The sequence below is a fragment of the Carettochelys insculpta genome, chromosome 20 (assembly GCF_033958435.1).
Source record: "Carettochelys insculpta isolate YL-2023 chromosome 20, ASM3395843v1, whole genome shotgun sequence".
NCBI lineage: Eukaryota > Metazoa > Chordata > Testudines > Carettochelyidae > Carettochelys > Carettochelys insculpta.
This window is the reverse complement of record NC_134156.1, coordinates 26593407-26615851: the sequence shown is the minus strand read 5'-3', so window position 1 is coordinate 26615851 and position 22445 is coordinate 26593407. Positions and strand designations below refer to the sequence as shown.

General features: G+C 49.4%; 2 protein-coding genes across 7 annotated transcripts in view; one reads left to right on the top strand and one right to left on the bottom strand.

Moving 5' to 3' along the window:
- Nucleotides 1–2242, bottom strand: part of GPS1 (G protein pathway suppressor 1) — a 22245-nt gene extending 20003 nt beyond the window's left edge. For 2 of the 3 annotated variants that reach the window (XM_075014186.1, XM_075014187.1), the window contains exon 1: nt 2090–2242. In XM_075014186.1, coding sequence (XP_074870287.1) covers nt 2090–2122 — 33 coding nt within the window. In that variant the 5' untranslated portion in view covers nt 2123–2242. Of the gene's footprint in view, nt 1–96; nt 289–2089 lie in introns of those variants that run through there. The other variant, XM_075014188.1, reaches the window with a different exon arrangement.
- On the top strand, nt 2228–22445 carry RFNG (RFNG O-fucosylpeptide 3-beta-N-acetylglucosaminyltransferase). Of its 4 annotated transcripts, XM_075014189.1 has the most exons (10): nt 2232–2368; nt 6450–6552; nt 7130–7694; nt 8872–8920; nt 10703–10805; nt 11436–11589; nt 12885–12970; nt 13066–13231; nt 15482–15567; nt 15805–22445. In XM_075014189.1, the coding sequence occupies exons 3-10, from the start codon at nt 7200–7202 to the stop codon at nt 15881–15883; spliced, it is 1218 nt and encodes a 405-aa protein (XP_074870290.1). In that variant the 5' UTR covers nt 2232–2368; nt 6450–6552; nt 7130–7199; the 3' UTR covers nt 15884–22445. The 4 variants fall into 4 exon arrangements, with proteins under 4 accessions (XP_074870293.1, XP_074870290.1, XP_074870292.1 ...); XM_075014192.1 differs by lacking the exon at nt 6450–6552 and having other exon boundaries at nt 2228–2368; nt 7286–7694; XM_075014191.1 differs by lacking the exon at nt 15805–22445 and having other exon boundaries at nt 15482–15571.

The window sequence follows — 22445 nt, the reverse complement described above, 5'->3', positions numbered from 1 at the left end:
GGTTTTGTCATTTATGGTCACAGTAGTTAAAACTCAATTCATGCTTACTCCCCAAGTTTTTCTGAACCCACAAGTGCATGCTTTCTTTTAAGGTACCTCATAAAGCAGTGTACAAGCTGATAAGCTGGCACTCAAGCTGAAGTCTCCTGCTGTACTCGGAAGGAAGAGGTTTGACCTACTGCTGTGGGGGGTGCAGTATAAATCTGTCACTGATGAAGAAGCTGAACTGGGAGCTGAGCTATCCCTCATCCTCTCCTGACTCTCTGCACCCCCTCTCCCTGACACAGAACTTGCCGGCTTCTAAAAGGAAGAAAGACAATTAACTTTCAAAAGGATCCACTGAGTGGTCAGCAGACATTTTTATGATTAGCAGTCCTATTCCATTGGGGATTTTAACAGTGGCTTATGGGTTCTTACCTTTTCACTGCAAGCCTCCACCTCCTTTCTACCTGCTGATTTACATGGCTGCACTCCCTCACATCAGGAACTTACATGTAACTGGCACACAATGAATTCTGCTTTAGAAATAACTGATTTGAAAGCAGACCAGCAAAATTGTTAGAATTGCTGGGAATAGTGTTCCTTCCTTCTAAATACTTGGTTGCAAGTTGTGCATGTAATGAGTGGTGTAAGCAAGCTAGATTAATCTCCCAGAATTTTCTGCTAACCAGCTGTTTCAAAAGACCTGGTCCAGCTCTTTGGGCCTACAGAAAAACTCCAATAAAAGGCTCTGCACTCAGGAGAGGTTTAACATCACAGTCAAATAAAATAAAAGATTACTAAAACAAAGGGCTCAGAAAGAATAAGGTAACAAGCTGCTAGTGTAAAAAACACCACATTCCACACTAGCAAGAACTAAAACAGAAGGGGCCAGATTGTGCCTCAGAAGCCACATGTGGCGCTTTCACCATTAAAGTGTACTTCCCTTGATCATTTTCCACCAAACAAACTAGGAAAAGGGAGAGACATCAGGCAGGGCCTTCTGGTCAGTGGAGGGGTATGTCTCAGTGTTTCTGCCCCATGGGACACATACTAGGAACAAGGGATTTCAACAAGAATGGAAATAAAGCCCAGGGGCCCAACAAGGAGCTCTCGCAGAGATGAAGCACTGCATCCCAGCAGGTGAGCCCCTGCTTTAGCCCAGTGGTTCCCAACTTGGGGTCCACAGACTCCTGGGAGTCTGACAGGGCACTGTAGTAGGGGGTCCCTGAAAAACAATATAAAAATTATAATAGAAAATATGTTTTAAATGACTTGAAAAGTTACAATCAATTATTTTTTAAATTAAATATCTTCCAATAACATTAATTGATGCCTGAAAATCTATATTGGGGTTTTCTTTTTCATTTAATGAAGTATCTGTATCAGCTAGAATTGGCTTTGATGGGGATCTGTGAACGGTGAGGGGAGGATCGGGGGGGTCCACAAACAGTTTGGAGGAGCGACTGGGGGGTCCACGCTAGAGAAAAGGTTGGGAAGCCCTGTTCTAGCCTATGTAGCTGGGAAGATCAGCATATATAGTGTGATTAGAGTGGGACCAAACATTCCTGCACCTAATTCCCTCTCAGTGGCTGCCGGTGCTAAAGGAAGAATTCAGGAGGCATAACTAGCTCTCGGAAATAAGCTAATAGGTCCCGATTTGCACAGACCACGCCGATGCACAGACAGAGCTGAAAGAGCCCCTCCCCAGCGTGCGCAGCGCAGCCCTGGGCACCCCTTGGCGAGAATGGAAGAGAAGACGGCACTCGGCTGGTATCATCTCTCGGGCCGGAGAACCGCCTAGCCAGGCGGGTCATCCAGCACCTAACTCGCGGCAGAGGGGCCCAGCAAAAAGACGCACCAGAAAACACGGAAGCGGCGGCGGCTCGAGGCCTTCGGCCCCCGCTGGTGCCCAGCTCCTGGAGCCGAGGTTCCCCCACCACCACCAGCCCGGCCGCAACGGCCGAGCCAGAGCCATCGGGGCCCTGCAGGACGAGAAGCCAAGGCGGGTGAGGAGAAAACGGCTGCTCCACCACCCAAGAGCGACTGCCCAGGGCACAGGAGACTTGGCTTATTACGGTCGCAAGACCCGGCCTTCGGGAGCCTTTACCTGTAAATTAAAGACCTGAACGGGCAACGGCATCCTCCCCTCAGAGCCTTTACTTCCGGGTTAGTCTTCCGCCCCCTGCCTTCCGCTTAATTCTCACTTCCGGGTCAAACATTCCGGCCTGTGGGGTCCGACAGGTGAAGCCCTTAAAGGGCCCGCGGCCCCGCTGCCGCTAGGAGGTGTTGGGCTCCGAGCCGCCTGGTGGGGTAGAGGAGACTCCCGAGCGCGCGGCGGACACCTGCTAGGAGAAACCTCGGCTTGGCCCGAAGTCATCAGCGGGAGGTGGGTGGTTCCTCGCACCTCCGAGCCCGTAACGTTCTCCTGGGTACCCACGTCAAATCCACGGAGTGGAGCGCCTCTCCGGCACCTCTCCCGCCTGGCCCCTGTCACGCAGCGCACCCCGGCGCATCCCCCTCCCGCATGGCCGCCACCCCAGGGACCACCCCCCCCCGCCTGGTGCCTGTCACGCGGCGCAGCCCCTTCCCGCATGGCCACCACCCCAGGGACCTCCCCCCCGTCCCCCTCCTGGCCCCTGTCACGCAGCGCACCCCGGCGCATCCCCCTACCGCATGGCCGCCACCCCCGGGACCACTCCGACCCGCCTGGCCCCTGTCACGCAGCGCACCCCGGCCCATCCCCCTCCCGCATGGCCGCCCCCCCCCCCTGGACCACCCCGACCCGCCTGGTGCCTGTCACGCAGCGCACCCCGGCACACCCCCCTCCCGCATGGCCGCCCCCCCCCGGACCACCCCAACCCGCCTGGTGCCTGTCACGCAGCGCACCCCGGCCCATCCCCCTCCCGCATGACTGCCACTGCCGGGACCACTCCGACCCGCCTGGCCCCTGTCACGCAGCGCACCCCGGCCCATCCCCCTCCCGCATGACTGCCACTGCCGGGACCACTCCGACCCGCCTGGCCCCTGTCACGCAGCGCACCCCGGCCCATCCCCCTCCCGCATGGCCGCCCCCCCGGACCACGCCGACCAGCCTGGCCACTGTCACGCAGCGCACCCCGGCCCATCCCCCTCCCGCATGGCCGCCCCCCCGGACCACCCCGACCCACCTGGCCCCTGTCACGCAGCGCACCCCGGCACACCCCCCTCCCGCATGGCCGCCACCCCCGGGACCACCGCGACCCGCCTGGCCCCTGTCACGCAGCGCACCCCGGCCCATCCCCCTCCCGCATGGCCGCCCCCCCGGACCACCCCGACCCACCTGGCCCCTGTCACGCAGCGCACCCCGGCCCATCCCCCTCCCGCATGGCCGCCCCCCCGGACCACCCCGACCCACCTGGCCCCTGTCACGCAGCGCACCCCGGCACACCCCCCTCCCGCATGGCCGCCACCCCCGGGACCACCGCGACCCGCCTGGCCCCTGTCACGCAGCGCACCCCGGCCCATCCCCCTCCCGCATGGCCACCACCCCAGGGACCTCCCCCCCCCCCCCGCCTGGTGTCTGTCACGCAGCGCACCCCAGTGCATCCCCCTCCCGCATGACTGCCACTGCCGGGACCACTCCGACCCGCCTGGCCCCTGTCACGCAGCGCACCCCGGCCCATCCCCCTCCCGCATGGCCGCCCCCCCGGACCACGCCGACCCACCTGGCCCCTGTCACGCAGCGCACCCCGGCCCATCCCCCTCCCGCATGGCCGCCACCCCAGGGACCACCCCGACCCGCAGCGCACCCCGGTCCATCCCCCTCCCGCATGGCCACCACCCCAGGGACCTCCCCCACCCGCCTGGTGCCTGTCACACAGCGCACCCCAGCGCATCCCCCTCCCGCATGGCCGCCCCCACCGGACCACCCCGACCCGCCTGGCCCCTGTCACGCAGCGCACCCCAGCACATGCCCCTCCCGCATGGCCGCCCCCCCCGGACCACCCCGACCCGCCTGGCCCCTGTCATGCAGCGCACCCCAACGCATCCCCCTCCCGCATGGCCGCCACCCCCAGGACCACCCCCACCCGCCTGGCCCCTGTCACGCAGCGCATCCCAGTGCAGCCCCCTCCCGCATGGCCACCACCCCCAGGACCACCCCCACCCCCTGGTGCCTGTCACGCAGCACACCCCGGCACATCCCTCTCCCGCATGGCCACCACCCCAGGGACCTACCCCCCCACCCCCCGCCTGGTGCCTGTCATGCAGCGCACCCCAGCACATCCCCCTCCCGCATGGCTGCCCCCCCTGGACCACCCCAACCTGCCTGGCCCCTGTCATGCAGCGCACCCCAGCGCATCCCCCTCCCACATGGCCGCCCCCCCCGAACCACTACGACCCGCCTGGTGCCTGTCACGCAGCGCACCCCGGCCCATCCCCCTCCCGTATGGCCGCCACCCCCGGGACCACCCCGACCCGCCTGGCCCGTCACGCAGCGCACCCCGGCGCATCCCCCTCCTGCATGGCCGCCCCCCCCGAACCACTCCGACCCGCCTGGCACCTGTCACGCAGCGCACCCGGCCCATCCCCCTCCCGCATGGCCGCCACCCCAGGGACCACCCCGACCCGCCTGGCCCCTGTCACGCAGCGCACCCCGGCCCATCCCCCTCCCGCATGGCCACCACCCCAGGGACCTCCCCCCCCCACCCCCCGGTGCCTGTCACGCAGCGCACCCCAGCGCATCCCCCTCCCGCATGACTGCCACTGCCGGGACCACTCCGACCCGCCTGGCCCGTCACGCAGCGCACCCCAGCGCATCCCCCTCCTGCATGGCCGCCCCCCCCCGGACCACCCCGACCCGCCCGGCCCCTGTCATGCAGCGCACCCCAGCGCATCCCCCTCCCGCATGGCCGCCACCCCCAGGACCACCCCCACCCGCCTGGCCCCTGTCACGCAGCACATCCCAGTGCAGCCCCCTCCCGCATGGCCACCACCCCCAGGACCACCCCCACCCCCTGGTGCCTGTCACGCAGCACACCCCGGCACATCCCCCTCCCGCATGGCCACCACCCCAGGGACCTACCCCCCCACCCCCTGCCTGGTGCCTGTCACGCAGCGCACCCCGGCCCATCCCCCTCCCGCATGGCCACCACCCCCGGGACCACCCCGACCCGCCTGGCCCGTCACGCAGCGCACCCCGGCGCATCCCCCTCCCGCATGGCCGCCCCCCCGAACCACTCCGACCCGCCTGGCACCTGTCACGCAGCACACCCGGCCCATCCCCCTCCCGCATGGCCGCCACCCCCAGGACCACCCCCACCCACCTGGCCCCTGTCATGCAGCGCATCCCAGGCGCAGCCCCCTCCTGCATGGCCACCACCCCCAGGACCACCCCCACCCCCTGGTGCCTGTCACGCAGCGCACCCCGGCACATCCCCCTCCCGCATGGCTGCCCCCCCCGGACCACCCCGACCTGCCTGGCCCCTGTCACGCAGCGCACCCCAGCGCATCCCCCTCCCGCATGGCCGCCACCCCCAGGACCACCCCCACCCACCTGGCCCCTGTCACGCAGCGCACCCCAGCGCATCCCCCTCCTGCATGGCCGCCACCCCCGGGACCACCCCCACCCACCTGGCCCCTGTCACGCAGCACACCCCGGCACATCCCCCTCCCGCATGGCCACCACTCCCAGGACCACCCCCACCCCCTGGTGCCTGTCATGCAGCGCACCCTGGCACATCCCCCTCCTGCATGACCGCCACCCCCACCCACGTGGCCTCTCCTCATGCAGCACACCCCAACACATCCCCCTCCCACAAGACCTCAACCCCCACCCCACCTACCCCATCCTTAAGCAGCACACCACAGAATATCCTCCCACCCACATGACTACTGCACTCGGAACATCCCCCTCCTGCATGATCGCCATCCCCAGGACCACCCCTATCCTGTCTGGCCCCTCCTCATGCAGTGCACCCTGGCACATCCCTCTCCCGCATGACCGCTCCCCCACAGGACCACTCCTTCCCCACCTGGCCCCCTTATGCACCACATCTCAGAATATTCCCCCTACATGCATGACTGCCACCCCTAGGGTCACTCGCCCCCCCACCTGGCCTCTCCTCATGGAGAGCACCCTGGAATATCACCCCACCCATGCGACTGCCACTACCCCCAGGACATTCCCTGCCCTGCCTGCTGCCCACACACACGTGTAGTGCCTTCTGGACATCCACTACAGTGCAGGACCCCTCCCCCCAAGTGCAGTGCCACCCATCACCCTGGGACCTCTCCCCCACACTGTATGCCCCCATGCAGTTTTTAGCCCAACCAATAAAAGTTTGCTAAATCTAACTGTCTAATAAGACAACATTCTGTAATTATATCTTTCCAGTTGTTTTACAAAGAAAAAAACTCCATCAAAATATAAGCTTCACTTTGTACATTTGCTATTTTTTTCCTCCCTTCCTATGTGTTTTGTCTTGAAGGACATGTGACTGGACTTCAACAGCAAAGTAAAGACTGGATGCCTTTCTAAAAGTTGCACTATGGTTCAAATAAAAGCTATGATTCTGATGTAGAAATTAGTAGGTATGGGTTTTTTGCTTGTGTTTAAAATCACCTTTAATACCACTTATAAAGAGAATAATAGATGTTCTTTAAATAAAGATTTTACTCAACTTCTCAAGTTTCAAATGCTTTAACTGTTTTTCCTTTTTCTGTTTCATACATTTTTAACAGTAGCTGTTACAGTGGAAATGAATAATAACTGTATACAAAATCCCAAAACACAATTAACCATCTTACTGTTTATAGCAGCAAACAAGAGATTTGAAACAAGACTAGAGGGCAACAGAGACACCATTCGCAATACAGCGATACCTATAACTGAGAGTGGATTTTGGTGTTATTATGACTGGGGCGTGCTGAGGCTGTGGTGACTTGGGATCGTGTGTGTGCACTGGAGAAAGTGTGGTTACAGAAAGAAGTGTCTTAAGTTAGGATGTAAAAGAGGAAAGTGAGGTTTCATGGGGCAGAGTCAGGTAGATGTTCCAGGCATACAACTCTCCTAGCTCTGTTGATTCAGTGTTCTGCAAACAAAATAAAGCAAGACTGTGATGTAAGTCTGTCCCAAAGAGCATTCAACCTCTCCTATCCTTTCCTGCAGAGCTGTGATCCATCCTATATGACATAATGTCCCAACTGTGCAAAATGGCCTGGGCCCTGGGGGCTGAAGAATGACACTTTCCTGCTTTGGGCTCAGTAAGATCTGCTTCCTGCTGTCTGTTACCTTCTGTGCTTTCCTTCTTCTGCTAATCCCCAGATTCCAAAGTACCTGGCGACGTAGGGGCTATCCAAAACCCCATCCACAGCCTCCCTTTAATGCTTCCTGCAGTGAGTTCCACCGCCAGCAGGCAGAGCCCAGCTCAACACACCATTTGAACAGTGAAGGAACTGATATTGCACACAGCGTGAAAGATGAAACTGTAGAAAAATGGAAAGATTACAGCCTACATGCTGGGGGATCCAGCCTGAAACTTGAGGAGCAGGATGGGAGCTCCACCAGTCCTCTTCAAAGTATGTTAAAAGACCACTATAGACCTCCAAATGATTCTATTAAGGAGAACCTGGAGTTGAAGGATATTTTTATTGCTGTGAAAACAACAAGAAGGTATCACAAAACAAGGCTGGACTTGCTCTTCCAAACCTGGATTTCACAGGTCAAAAGACAGGTGAGTGATCTTCCTCATAGGGATAGTATAGTTCTAATATAATACAATAGTATAATTGGAACCTCTCTCTCTGTGAATGTAGATCTGTCATCATCCCTCCATGGTCATGCTGCAATTGCACTCTATGTATTCCCCACTAGTTCATTAAACATGTTCATCCTGCAGGATTAGGCACTGAGTTCCTATAAATAATCCAGACCAAAAACCTAAAATGAGGTACTACTCAGTGATAGAATATTAGTCTACATACACAATCTGTTGTCTCATAGCCTGAGATTTGTAACTTGTGCAGGAGTGTTCTTAGGTTTGATATTTGGTTGGATAATTAAAATCTTGTGTGTGACTAATAACAATTGCAAGACAGACTCTTTTATCTTGAAACTAACATCCAGAGCTGAATACACAGTGGTGTAAAACAGCATGACAAAATTCACTTAAAAGGCTACAGGGAGAAGCTGCAGCTGCTGGAGAAAGTATGCCAAGATTGGTATAATGGACGAAGCCATTGCATAGTCATCCACAATTCTTGATGATTCTGAGCCAGCTCTTTCAGACTATATGCTCTTCAGTACAGTGACTGGGTCTTCATATGAGTTGCAGCACAAAATCTGTCCCTTAATGTAGACTTTTCAATGCATTTCTGGAGATTAACAAAATTTTACCCATGCTTTATGAATCTTCTCCAGCTCTCTGGGGCAGGATACTTCTACTAACTGGATCTTTTCACCCTTACTCTAATTTTTCACCAGAGTTCTGTTGATTCATCTAGGTCCATTGACTAGATGTGGGGCAATATCCAGTCCAGCAGATGTGCTCTTTTGGGATGGGGTGGAAGAGGAGATTGCAGAGGAAGAAACTCCAGAAAAAGTGTTTTCCTGAACCTGTGATGCTTCTTCCCTGCCCTGAGATAGGAGGGTAGTTTCATCTTGGATTTGCTGCTGAAATTGCCAGTCAGGGAGCCAATCTATCTTGAATGTTCTGGTAGTGTTTGTGATGTAGAAACCAATCCTATAGGCATCAGACCAACACCAGTTCTTTTCATGGTGACCACTCAGAATACCTAGATAAATTACCATCAATTTAACTGGGGATGGGTGAAGCTGAAGCCAATCTGTCAGTTTCTGAAATCTTTGGAAAAGGAAGCCCCTTTCACCTAATGTCTTTGTGTCTCCCACAGACGTTTATATTTACAGATTGGGAGGACCATGAACTGCGCCTACGAGCAGGTGAGAAGCCACGTAATTCAAATGCACACTTGCTCCTTTGACTATGGATGCTGACTTGCTGCCATCCTCTCCATAGAGGGGCATCTTTCCATACTGTGGATATGATTGGTGCAAGAAAGCTGGACCCTCAGAGGGGGAAAATGCTGTTTCCTTCTTTCTTCATCTGGATTTGTAGGAGCTTCATGAACATCAGTAACTGAGTTAATCTTCACCTTCACTTTCTTCCTTTCAGTTTGTAAGTTTCAGCATAGGTGTTTGAGGGTCACATAATCCCTCTTGTTGAATAGTAACAGAGAGTAAGCCGTGCTAGTCTATACACTATCAAAACAAAAAGCAGTCAAGTAGCACTTTAAAGACTAGCAAAAAAGTTTATTAGGTGAGCTTTCGTGGGAAAGATCCACTCCTTCAGACCATAGCCAGACCAGAACAGACTCAATATTTAAGACACAGAGAACCAAAAACAGTAAGCAAGGAGGACAAATCAGAAAAAGATAATCAAGGTGAGCAAATCAGAGAGTGGAGGGGTGGGGGGGAAGATCAAGAATTAGATTGAGCCAAGTATGCAGACAAGCCCCTATAGTGACTCAGAAAGTTCCCATCACAATTTAAACCATGTGTTAATGTGCCGAATTTGAATATAAATGTCAGCTCGTCCACTTCTCTTTCTAAAACGGTGAGATAATTTCTCTTCAGTAACACACAAATCTTGAGGTCATTGACAGAATGCCCCATTCCATTAAAATGTTGACTAACTGGTTTGTGGATCTGGAGTGTTGTGATGTCTGTTTTGTGCCCGTTGACCCTTTGTCTAAGGGAGTTAGAAGTCTGTCCAATATACAAAGCATCTGGGCATTGTTGGCACATGATGGCATATATGATGTTAGTAGAGGAGCATGAGAAAGTGCCCGTGATTCTGTGAGTAACCTGGTTAGGTCCAGTGATGGCATTTCCAGAGAAGATATGTGGACAAAGCTGGCAACGGGCTTTGTTGCAGGGAAAGGTTCCAGGACTGGTGTTCCTGGGGTATAGACTGTGGCTGTTAGTAAGTATCCTCATGAGGTTGGGAGGTTGTCTGTAGGAGAGAACAGGCATGTCACCCAGGGCCTTCTGGAGTGTAGCATCCTGATTAAGAATAGGTTGTAGGTCTTTAATAATTCATTGCAGTGGTCTGAGTTGGGGGCTGTAGGTGATGACCAGTGGTGTTCTGTTCTTGGCTTTTTTGGGCCGATCTTGGAGTAGCTGGTCTCTGGGTATTCGTCTGGCCCTGTTGACTTGTTTTTTTACTTCTCCTGGTGGGTAATTCAGGTTTATGAATATTTGGTAAAGTTCTTGTAGTTTTTTGGATCAGAGCAAATGCGATTGTACCTAAGAGCTTGACTGTAAACAATGGATCTAGTCACGTGTGCAGGATGGAAACTAGAAGGGTGTAGATAAGTATAGCGATCAGTAGGTTTTCGGTACAGTGTGGTACTGATAAGGCCATGCTTGATTAGTCCTGTAGTGTCCAGGAAATGTCTACTTGACTGTTTTTTGTTTTGATAATCCCTCTTGTGGACTGTCTCTGTATATGACTCACCTTCCGTTCAGTCTGGCTCCATAGGCACATGCTCGTCCCCCTTTGTGCTACATACTCACTCCGTAAACCTCACACAACTGACATGCAACTCTCTACATGTGTATTGTGTGTACACCATGTCCATGGTTCAAGTGCACACTGCAGAGGCGCACATGCTGTCTCCTCCAGATTCTGTATTGATCCAGTTTTGACCTTCTTTTCTTTAGGAGACCACATGATCAACACCAACTGCTCTGCTGCTCATACCCGTCAGGCACTCTGCTGTAAGATGTCTGTGGAATACGATAAATTCCTCCAATCTGGGAGAAAGTATGTGAGACTTATTGTTCCAACTGTAGCTTTTTCCACTCCAATTCTGAGATCCAGGGAAGTCCAAACATACTTCTTCCTATTTCCAGTAGTGAGTGAGCATGTTCCAAGCTGTGATCCCAGAGAGGGATGGTGATGAACCTAGAGAAGGGGTAGCAGGAGGAACATGCAGACAAGAGTCAGGTGAAGGGCTTCAGGGAGGAACCGCTCACAAGCAGGCTACGGGCCTCTCTCCTAGAGACTGCATCTAACTTCTGCATTTTGAGCCTGAGGGCTTCTTTTTCCAGTCACTTTGCCCCAAATCTGAGGGACTAAAATCTTCACTGGAGACAATTCAGACTCATAGAGTTGGAGGGAACCTCAAGTCCAGTCACTTGCACTCACAGGACAGCCAAGCACCATCCCTGATGGATGTTTATCTAATCTACCCTAGCTCCTTGAAAGCCGTTAGCAGGAAAGCCATTTAATGCCCCCAACAAAGACTGAACTCACAACCCTTAGTTTACAAGGCTAGGGCTCTAATCACTGCACTATTCACTACTACTGATCTAGGCCCTGCTTTAATACATAGAAACTTTACATGGCCTCAGTGCCCCAGCTGGGTGAATGTCTTCCCTGCTTTGACTGCAGATGGTTTTGCCATGTGGATGATGACAACTATGTGAACCCACAGACTCTCCTGCGCCTCTTATCTGCCTTCTCACACAGCCAGGATGTATATGTCGGGAAGCCAAGCCTGGACCACCCTATTGAGGCAGCTGACCATGTCCGGAGTGATGGATCAGTAAGCATGCTCTGTTAACTGGTTCCTTCCTGCCCTTCTCCCCCAGCCTCCTAGCTTTTAAGATGGGAACACAAGATCCCATGTACAAAACCCCTGAGTTAATTTTCAACTTACAAATGGTCTCGTGAACTGAATAGAGATTCTTCTTTCTTCACTGGTGTATGTGGGAGAACAAACTCATTACCCCTCAGACACCTGTTTCTGCAGTTATCTCTGCTCTGTTCTGGGAACTTCCATTTTGATCCTCTCTTACTTATGATTATTAATAAAACATTTTTATAGTACTGCCTAAATATCGACCAAGAATAGGATCCTGTTGTGTTAGGCACTGTACAAACTGTAGTAGAAACAAGCCCCTATCCTCCAAAGAGCTTACAGTCAAAAACCAGACACAACAAAGGGTGGGAGAAGGGGCAGAATGCAGAAGTAGAACAATGTGATGGCAGGAAACATGATTGTTTCATGACTTGGCAGGGGTGGAAGGCAGTTAAGCAGGGATCTGGAAATTGGAAAAAACATGTAAATGGGGGAGACACTGAAGGGCAGGCGAGAAGAGGGGAAGAGGACAGGGCAGAAGAAGGTAAGAGGGAAAAGTGTAGCATTGTACGGTGACTTATGACCCCATTTGACCAGGAGAGTCCCTTTTTAAAGCCCTGGCCATACTCACTTTTTTTTCCCCTTCTTCAAAAAGAGGCATTCTGTTGTTTCCTCCTGTTGACTTGATCAGCTGCCAAAGCAAATGGGACAAGACCCAGTTTTGATTTAGAAAAAAAGTGCAATGCAGAAGGTGAGCAAACAGAGATGCCAGCCCACTGTGGAGTGGCAGGGTTCCAGCAATGCATGACAGCCTTGCTAAGAAGAGTGGGGGATTCAGGCAAGCACCTGGAGTGTCCTATTTTCTCTTTGGAAAAACACTGTCACCCTCAACATGAAGCTAATGGGAGGAGAAAGGAGAAGGACTGATTTCCCCAGAGTGAATTGTTCCGTGGCCACTCCTCAGTTCTCAACTGGAACTGTGGCATTCCATTCCCTGTAAGCTCCATTCCCTGTGTCAAACTCCACTGGCCCTGTGGTGGCAGCTGCAAGGGGAGAAGCGTTGCCTTATGAGAAAATATCCAGCAGGGCTTCCAAGAGTCCAAAGAGGTAGACATAGCCAAAGTCCAGCTGTTTGCGCAGATCATTTCTCCAATGTGCTGCAGAGCAAAAAGTCCATTTACTTATCCAGGCAGATAAGAAAAGCTGAGTATCATTAATAAGTTGTTTTTTTTTCCCTTGTTGCTCTTACTGTTCACTAGACCACTGTGAAGTTCTGGTTTGCTACAGGAGGAGCAGGGTTCTGTATCAGTAGAGGCCTGGCCCTGAAGATGAGTCCCTGGGCCAGGTAAATGTACCTTAAAAGCAGGGGCCCCCACCCTCATGGGTTTGATAGGTGTTAGGGTGCATTTGGTCCTCCATCTCCATCCTCTCTCTTGACAGCTTTGGGAACTTCATTAGCACTGCAGAGAGGGTACGTCTGCCTGATGACTGCACCATCGGTTATATAATTGAGGGGCTGCTGGATGTGAAGCTACTGCACAGCCCCTTGTTCCATTCCCATCTGGAGAATCTGCAGAGACTACAAGGCGAGGCAGTGCTGCAGCAGGTAAGGCTAATCCCCTTGCCTGGCTCAGAGCAGGCCCTGAACTTTTGAGCTGCTCTCAATCCGATCAGAAGAAATCATCTCTGCAGGTGCAGCTATCTTATTCCTGGCTTTCAGGAAAGGCAGATGGTATCAGGTCTTTAATCCCACTGTTTCTCCAAACTGCTTATGTAGGTAACCTGGGCAGTCCCATGTCCCTCACCTGCATTTGGATACAGGTACATTTCCATCCTGGCCACCTGGATCACCTTTAGTTTTCCCTTTTTCTAATTGTCCCTTTCAGTTTCAGTCATGCTGCTACCTTGCCACCTGTCTTTTTCCTTTCCATTGCTGAGGCTCATGGCCAATTTAGCAAGTGGCAGAATTTACAGTACACCTATGAAAATAAGGTTTGCATATTTTCCTAGCAAAGTGATTCAGGCACAGCTTTAATTCATACCAATAAGAGAACTTTCTGAGTCGCTATAGGGGCTCGTCTGCATACTTGGCTCAGTCTAATTCTTGACCTTCCCCCCCACCCCTCCACTTTCTGATTTGTTCTCCTTGCTTACTGTTTTTGGTTCTCTGTGTCTTAAATATTGAGTCTGTTCTGGTCTGGCTATGGTCTGAAGAAGTGGGTCTGTCCCACGAAAGCTCACCTAATAAACTATTTTGCTAGTCTTTAAAGTGCTACTTGACTGCTTTTTGTTTTGATAGTGTATAGACTAGCACGGCTTATTCTCTGTTATTATACCAATAAGAGGAATACCATTAAATATTTTATCATATATTCAATTATATAGACTCTCTTAAGGGAGTGACTTAAGTGTTCATTTGCTAAACAGGTTTCATCAGAGTTGGTTCTGAGTATTCAAAGAGAGAAACTCATTTAAAAATAATATGTAGTCCTTCTACTGGTGGTGCACATCCCCATATACTTTGGTGCATATAACAAAATTTATTTTGATCATGGGTGGAAAAAATTAGAGGGAACCCCACAAATGTTGTTATATGTACCACGGCATATGGGGATGCGCACCACCAGTAGAAACAAGTTGCCAACTGTGGGTGTTGTGCTGATCAGCTGGGGAGCACCTGAATCTGTCCTGGATGGCCACCCAAGCATTCAGCTTATGGGGAACACTGAACCCTGACCACAGGACTGCTTATTATTTGTGAAACTACAGACTAACATGGCTACCGTTCTGAGACTTGTTTAAAAACAATTACTTCTACAGCATCTTCCCTGATGGACAATAGGTGGTGCTGTAAAGCTGCCCCAAACTAAAATTCCTCCATTATGTATCTACCTGCACCCTAAACAAGAACACAGTTGCCCTTCCACCGAATACTCATTCAAATTGTTCTGATAGTTTTATTAAGCAATAAAAATGACTTTCAGGGCCATACTCATGGCTGGTGTAGTCACAGCAGAAATAAAAGTTGATGAATGTGTTGCTCCCTTTGTGATTGCCTTTTCTCCTGAGACTAACTTTAATAGCTAATCAGAAAATCTTTTTGTTGCTAAAGATTTTCAAATAATTGATCTCTTGGACCTCAGTGTTAGGAAATATGTAAGGCTGCCTTCATATGGAAGACTGGCTTTATTATTAAAGCACGGAACTCAGGGTTCAGCAACGTGTTGCCAGTTCTGCCATACTCACAGTATAACCTTGTGCACGTCATTTATCTTCTCGGTGCCTCCAGTTTCCCACTGTAAAATGAGCATAATGTGACTGTGATGGTGAATTTATTATTGTTTTTTAGGTATTCAAACATAATGCTGATACGTGCCACTCAGAAGCTTATACATAAAGTTGGTAACTTAGGTGATATCTAAGCTTTGCTGTCTCCCTGTCTGGTTTCTTCTTCCAGTTGGTCAGCAGGTTCTCTCAAATGACTTCTCTCCTATGTGAGCCATTATGACAAAACAAAATATCATCTTTTATAGTAACAGAGAGGAAGCCATGCTAGTCTATACACTATCAAAACAAAAAGCAGTCAAGTAGCACTTTAAAGACTAGCAAAATAGAACAGACTCTGGTCTGGCTATGGTCTGAAGAAGTGGGTCTGTCCCACGAAAGCTCACCTAATAAACTATTTTGCTAGTCTTTAAAGTGCTACTTGACTGCTTTTTGTTTTTATCATCTTTTATGTGTAACTTCAGACACCCAGGTCAACTAGGATGTCTCTTTCCCTTTAGATCCTCTTCCTCCCTGCCTCCCTTTTAAACCTCTTCCTGCAGGTTCTGACTTTACATATTTGCTTCTTCAGGTCACCCTAAGTTATGGGGGCCCTGAGAACAAACATAATGTTGTGAGTGTGGCAGGAGTGTTTGGCCTGCAACAAGATCCCACTCGGTGAGTATCTGCTTCCAAAACAAAATCTGATTGCTCTATCCATATCTGTGTGCTTGATTTTCCTGCAGCCCATAAGTTGGGTCAGCATTCCTTGTATTGCCTCCATACTGCAGTTAGGTTATGTCCAATTTTCCTGCAGTTTTGGGATGCATGGTCATTCCAGGAGTTTTGGCTGAGCTGTCCTCAGACTGATGAGCTAATATCTTGTTTTCTTCTCATCTTTTTCTCTTTTCCCAGATTCAGATCTATTCATTGCCTTCTCTATCCTCGTACTGCCTGGTGTCCGACTAAGAATCTATTGTGGCCTCAGATCTGAACTCTACATTTGGTATGTTACCTGATAAGATTGGACAGGAAGCTTTGCTTGGAGATGAACATGAAAAAAATCTGTAAAAGTAAGATTTCCCTGATCACTTCATTCACATGGCAGAAATGTGAGGCCTCATCAGCTGCTATGTGAAGTATCCCAAGGAAGTAACTCTCCTGTGCTTTGCTGTCTGGTCTTCAAGATCTTCATGTAATGACTCAAAGGTTGAGCACAAGCTCCCTCCCATTTCCTGTATGGTTTCATCCATACTTTGCTAGTTAAAAGACCTCTGGCCATCACATAGGTTTGTACTGAAAAAATATAACTGACAATGCCTTGAACCATAGCATTGGAGCAAGTATTATGGATAGGGCTTCTAGGGGTCAGTCTCCTTGCTGCTGAAATGGCAGGGCACAGTGTAGAGCCCATGGTGGAGGGAGATTTTTTATTTGGTCCCCTTGGAAGAAGAAAAATTCAGGAAATTCCCCAGCTTGTTATTTTATCCTGTCCCAGTGTCTGAGCTGTGCTGGAATCCAGATGAAAAAATGGAACATCTGCACCTCTGGGAAAAATGAGGCTGAGATGTATTTATCAAGAACAGAACTTTGCCAGTCTGACCTCACATGACAGGCTTAGGACCACATCAGAAGCACTTAAGCATATGTTCTCTCCTTTAGCCTGCCCTGGTCTCTTGAGTTTGGCTTCCATGAGGGCTGGATAGCAAACTTTGCTCTTTCTGACTGGACATTGGTGGTGGTTTTCCATGGTGGGCTGCAGATCCAAAAGTGCTTGGTCTTGGCTCATACTGTTCCCTGGTGATTTGAAACTGAGAGATGTTTTTTGGGACCACTGGTAGGTTCCTCCTCCTAGTGTAATCCACAGCATGTTGCCTGTTTGACTTCTGATCCTGGGTTCCTAAAACAGTCTACAGCCATATTCTGGATCCCAAAGCCTATGTGGGAGAAGAATCCCAAAGCCTGTGTGCTGGTGCCCTGAGATGCTGTCATTTGGAGACTTTGACTGGACTGATGTCCCCAGGCACTACATACATGGATCTTGGGATGTCAGGCCTGGGGAAAATCTGTGTTCACTTTTCCTCTACATCTCAATTTTTGGACAAGCCAGCGAGGAGGAGGCACACTGAAAGAAAGGCTTGCACACTGCCTCCAAGTGTGGGGCTCAGACCCTTTTCTGCAGAGTTTCTGATGTAAGATTTGCCAGTGCTCTTCAAAGGAAGAAGTGTTTGGTTTGAGGGTGATGAAAGAAGGGATTCCAAAGTTTGTTGTTTTTCTCTTAGTCCACATTGAGGTTTGCACACTATACAGCTAGCCTGGTTAGGAAGAACAGTGTCAAAAATTACTTTGCAAGACCCCTCATTAGTCTAATGGGTCTTTTACAAGATCTTCATTTGTGTAGGGTCCTAATGCTGAAAGTGGGACGGGGTGAAGTAGCAGAATTACATATTAGCAAATTGTAATTCCAAGAACTGTGACCTGAGCATGGAGCTGGCTGGAGGGAACTCTAGGTTTCTAATTCTGGTTCTGCCACCAGTGCACTGTGTGGCTATGGGTGAATCATGTGACCGCTCCCATTTGTAAAGTGGATAGCATATATAAGCACACCTCTCAGGTATGCAATTATGTTGCTTCATGGAGATGTGTAACTGAAGAAGATTATTGCCATCTGTCCTTAACAAAGACACTCTAAGGTTTAGCCATGCATGTTTTGCTGCTTTCTAAAGAGAAACAATGAGAAGTCCTGTGGCACCTTATAGACTAACAGATATTTTGGAGCATAAGCTTTCGTGGGCAAAGACCCACTTCATCAGATTCAATGTAGTGGAGATTTCAGACGTGTCTAATTATATAGCAAGAGACTAATTCTAAGGAGACTAATTCTGCTGAGGGATAAGGTCCAAGCCTCATAGCTGTCACAAGCCTGAGTCTGTCTCTCTGACTTCTCAGATGTTATGACCCTTCTTTTCCCTCCTTCTTCGATCCTCTTGTGGCTTTAACTCCACTCTTTGGTCAAGGGGTCAGGCTAAGAACACTGGACTTGCCAGACTGCATCATATTAGTGTCCATTTAGCCCAGTCTCCTTTCTCTGACAGTGGCCAGAAACAAATGCTACAGAAGAACCCTTCAGTAGGCATATGTGGAATAATCTGCCCACATATTAGGTCTTCTACTGATCCCATAAGCCTTAAGTTTAATAATGTCATTAATTACATGGCAATATTCTTGATAGCCATGTAAGATTCAAAAAATATGGCGTATTTAAGTACTTGGCCTCCAGGCTTGTGTTCCTGTTGCAAAGAATCCCACAAATTGATGAGTCTAATGGGACTCTCTGTAACCCCTGAATGCTCCTTTACTGCAGTGTCTGTGCCTCGTCCATGGTCTGCCCTGGACGTGCCTCTTGCCAGCTATGCCACATATGACAGCTCAATTAATACCAAGACCTGATCCTACTACTGTTCAAGTCAATGGCAAAACATTGATTTTTTTAGTAGTATCAGGGCAAAGTCCTAAAACTGTGGTCAAATAGAGTTCCTGGTTTCCAGGTGGCGCATGACACCTCTCTGGCATGTCCACCATGGAAAGCCCTGTGGGCTGGGCTTGGAACATAAATGTATTTCTCCTGTTTGCCAGTGCAGAGCACTGACCTTTACAAAACTGTTATTTGGGTTCCTTTTAAGGTGCCTCATAAATGACTCTACTATGGTAGCCTCTGCTGCCTTAAGATGGGAGTGTTCCAAGCAAACTGGAATCTCTCATCTACTTCCTTTTCATTAAATAAATATCTAAAGGTGGGCCAGGTTTTCAGCCTCCTCTGTTAAAGTCCCTGACATAAGTTGCTCTGTATGTAATAAATCTCTCACACTCAGCACCAACAACCTCCCATGAGCTTTGCATACCTAGTGTCAAATTTAGTCCCTACCCAGCATCCACCAGCCCCCCAAAACTTTTGCCAGTGCAAAAGCCACTTGTAATTTCTTGCTTCAACCCCAAAGGGCTGAAAAGAATTGCGGGATTCAGGCAATTCTGGGGACCTGGGAGGGAAGAATAGGGTTGAAAAGCAGTGCAGCAAATGGTGTTACCCAACCTGTACTCTCATTATGGCTAGATAGCATGTTGAACTTGAGCAAGAGGAGGGACTCTAAAATACTAATGCACCCTTTTGCTGTCATGCTTAGCTTGTGCAGTGTTGCCAAACACATGTTTGAAACACTGACCAAATATATAGATCAGCTCTGATGTGCCTTGGAAGCCAAGCTCCGAGTTAGAATCAGAAATGGCCCTTTGTTTCTAGCAGTAAATTAGATTAAAAATATAACCAGTTGCATGTGCATTAATCACTGATAGAATAGTCCCTAGGCCAAAGTATGTGAATGTAGCAGCCCATGCTGTCTGTCAAAGAGGCAGATGATGGACTCTTCCCTAAAATGATCATCCCTTTTTGTACCACCTGAAGTAGTTCACAGTGCAGCAGCTGATGGGCTGTGGGTTCTGTTACTTTTGCCCCATGAGTAGAGTCCTGCACATCTGCAGATATCAGTGGGTATCCACATTTGCAGATGCAAATACAGGTATCTGCTGATCATTTCTGCAGATGAGGATGCAGAGGCAAATTTTGTATCTGCACAGAGCTTTACCCATGAGGCTCTGTTTGCTCAGGCTGTGGACCACTGGTCCAGTTTATAGTGTCCTGCAGGTGCTGCATGAGGTCTGCCCCACCACTCCACTTACCAGGCTGTCCTCTGGTGGCTGCACATTGGCTACAAAAGCAAGGGTCAGCCAGGAGCAATGGCCTAAGCCTTGCACATGCAGCAAGGCCTACCCGTCTGGCCGATGAGGGGAACACTAAGTGTAATAGCCCCAAAGACAGAAATAGGCCTTCTGGTGCAGGCCTTGTGGCTTGTAAGGCCAGCTGTCTGCCTTCCTCACCAGTCAGGTTAGCTCAAAGCCACCTACCTGAACAACCAACCTCACCACCAGCCTACAGCCCTGTGAAAAAACTGTGACTACAACAATCAGGCTGAAAGCAAAAAATGGCAGCAACACGGGCCACCAGCATGCAAGTGCAGCACTGGTGGGAAGAGCACACCCCTGCTCTGCTCACCTATCACTCCTAGCTGGTCCAGCTGCTCAAACTGCTCCCCTGCAGGCAGGGTGGTGCCAACCAAAGGTGCTGCATGCCTCGCTCTGCCTGCCCTGCATCATGCTGTGAACATAAGAACGGCCATACTGGGTCAGACCAAAGGTCCCTCTAGCCTGGTATCCCGTCTGCCGACAGTAGCCAATGCCAGGTACCCCAGAGGAGGTGAACCGCAGACAACGATCAAGCGATTTGTCTCCTGCCTTCGACAAAAGGCTAGTCACCGTACCTTACCCCTTGCTAATAGCCATCTATGGACCTAACCTCCGAATATTTATCGAGCTCCTTTTTAAACTGTTAGAGTCCTGGCCTTCACAGCATCCTCTGGTAAGGAGTTCTACAGGTTGACGGTGCACTGTGTGAAGAAAACCTTTCTTTTATTAGTTTTGAACCTGCTACCCATTAATTTAATTTGGTGTCCTCTAGTTCTTATATTATGGGAACAAGTACATAACTTTTCTGTATTCACTTGCTCCACACCATTCATAATTTTATATACCTCTATCATATCGCCCCTCAGTCTCCTCTTTTCTAGACTGAAAAGTCCCAGTCTCTCTAGCCTCTCCTCATATGGGACCCGTTCCAAACCCTTAATCATTTTAGTTGCCCTTTTCTGAACCTTTTCTAACACCAATATATCTTTTTTGAGGTGAGGAGACCACATCTGCATGCAGTACTCAAGATGTGGGCATACCATAGTTTTATAAAGGGGAAGTAAAATATTCTTCATCTTATTTTCTATCCCTTTTTTAATTATTCCTAACATCCTATTTGCTTTACTGACTGCCGCTGCATACTGCGTGGACGTTTTCAGAGAACTATCCACTATAATTCCAAGATCCCTTTCCTGATCTGTTGTAGCTAAATTTGCCCCCATCATATTATATGTATAATTGGGGTTATTTTTCCCAATGTGCATTACCTTATACTTACCCACATTAAATTTCATTTGCCATTTTGCTGCCCAATCACTCAGTTTGCTGAGATCTTTTTGAAGTTCTTCACAGTCTGCTTTGCTTTTGACTATCCTGAACAGTTTGGTGTCATCTGCAAACTTTGCCACCTCACTGCTTACCCCTTTCTCTAGATCATTGATGAATAAGTTGAACAAGATTGGTCCCAGAACTGACCTTTGGGGAACGCCACTAGTTACCCCCTTCCCTTGTGAAAATTTACCATTTATTCCTACCCTTTGTTTCCTGTCTTTTAACCAGTTCCCAATCCATGAAAGGATCTTTCCTCCTATCGCATGACCACTTAATTTACATAAGAGCCTTTGGTGAGGGACCGTGTCAAAGGCTTTCTGGAAATCTAAGTATATTATGTCTACTGAATCGCCCTGTCCACATGCTTGTTAACCCCTTCAAAGAACTCTAATAGATTAGTAAGACACGACTTCCCTTTACAGAAACCATGTTGACTTTTGCTCAACAAATCATGTTCTTCTACGTGTCTGACAATTTTATTCTTTACTATTGTTTCTACTAATTTGCCCGGTACTGATGTTAGACTTACTGGTCTGTAATTGCTAGGGTCTCCTTTAGAGCCCTTTTTAAATATTGGTGCTATATTAGCTGACTTCCAATCACTGGGTACCGAAACTGATTTAAAGGATAGGTTACAAACCACCGTTAATAGTTCCGCAATTTCACATTTGAGTTCTTTCAGAACCCTTGGGTGAATACCACCTGCGTCCCGGAGACTTGTGACTGTTTAGCTTATCAATTAGTTCCAACACCTCCTCTAACGACACTTCAATCTGGGACAGTTCCTCAGATTTGTCACCTATAAAGGATGGCTCAGATTTGGGAATCTCTCTAACATCCTCAGCTGTGAAGACTGAAGCAAAGAAATCATTTAGTTCTTCTGCAATGGCATTATCTTCCTTGATTGCTCCTTTTATGTCTCTATTGTCCAGGGGCCCCACTGCTTTTTTAGCAGGCTTCCTGCTTCTAATGTACTTAAAAAACATTTTATTATTGTTTTTTGTATTTATGGCTAACTGTTCCTCAAAATCTTTTTTGGCTTTTCTTATTACATTTTTACATTTAATTTGGCAGTGTTTATGTTCCTTTCTATTTTGGTCACTAGGATTTGACTTCCACTTTTTAAAAGATGCTTTCCTATCGCTCACTGCCTCTTTTACATGGTTGTTAAGCCATGGTGGCTCTTTTTTAGGTCTCTTACTGTGTTTTTTAATTTGGGGTATACATTTAAGTTGGGCCTCTAATATGGTGTCTTTGAAAAGTTTCCATGCAGCTTGCACGGATTTTACTCTAGTTACTCTACCTTTTAATTTCTATTTAACTAACCTCCTCATTTTTGTGTAATTCCCCTTTTTGAAATTAAATACCAGAGTGTTGGACTGTTGTGGTGTTCTTCCCAACACAGGAATATTAAATGTTATTATGTT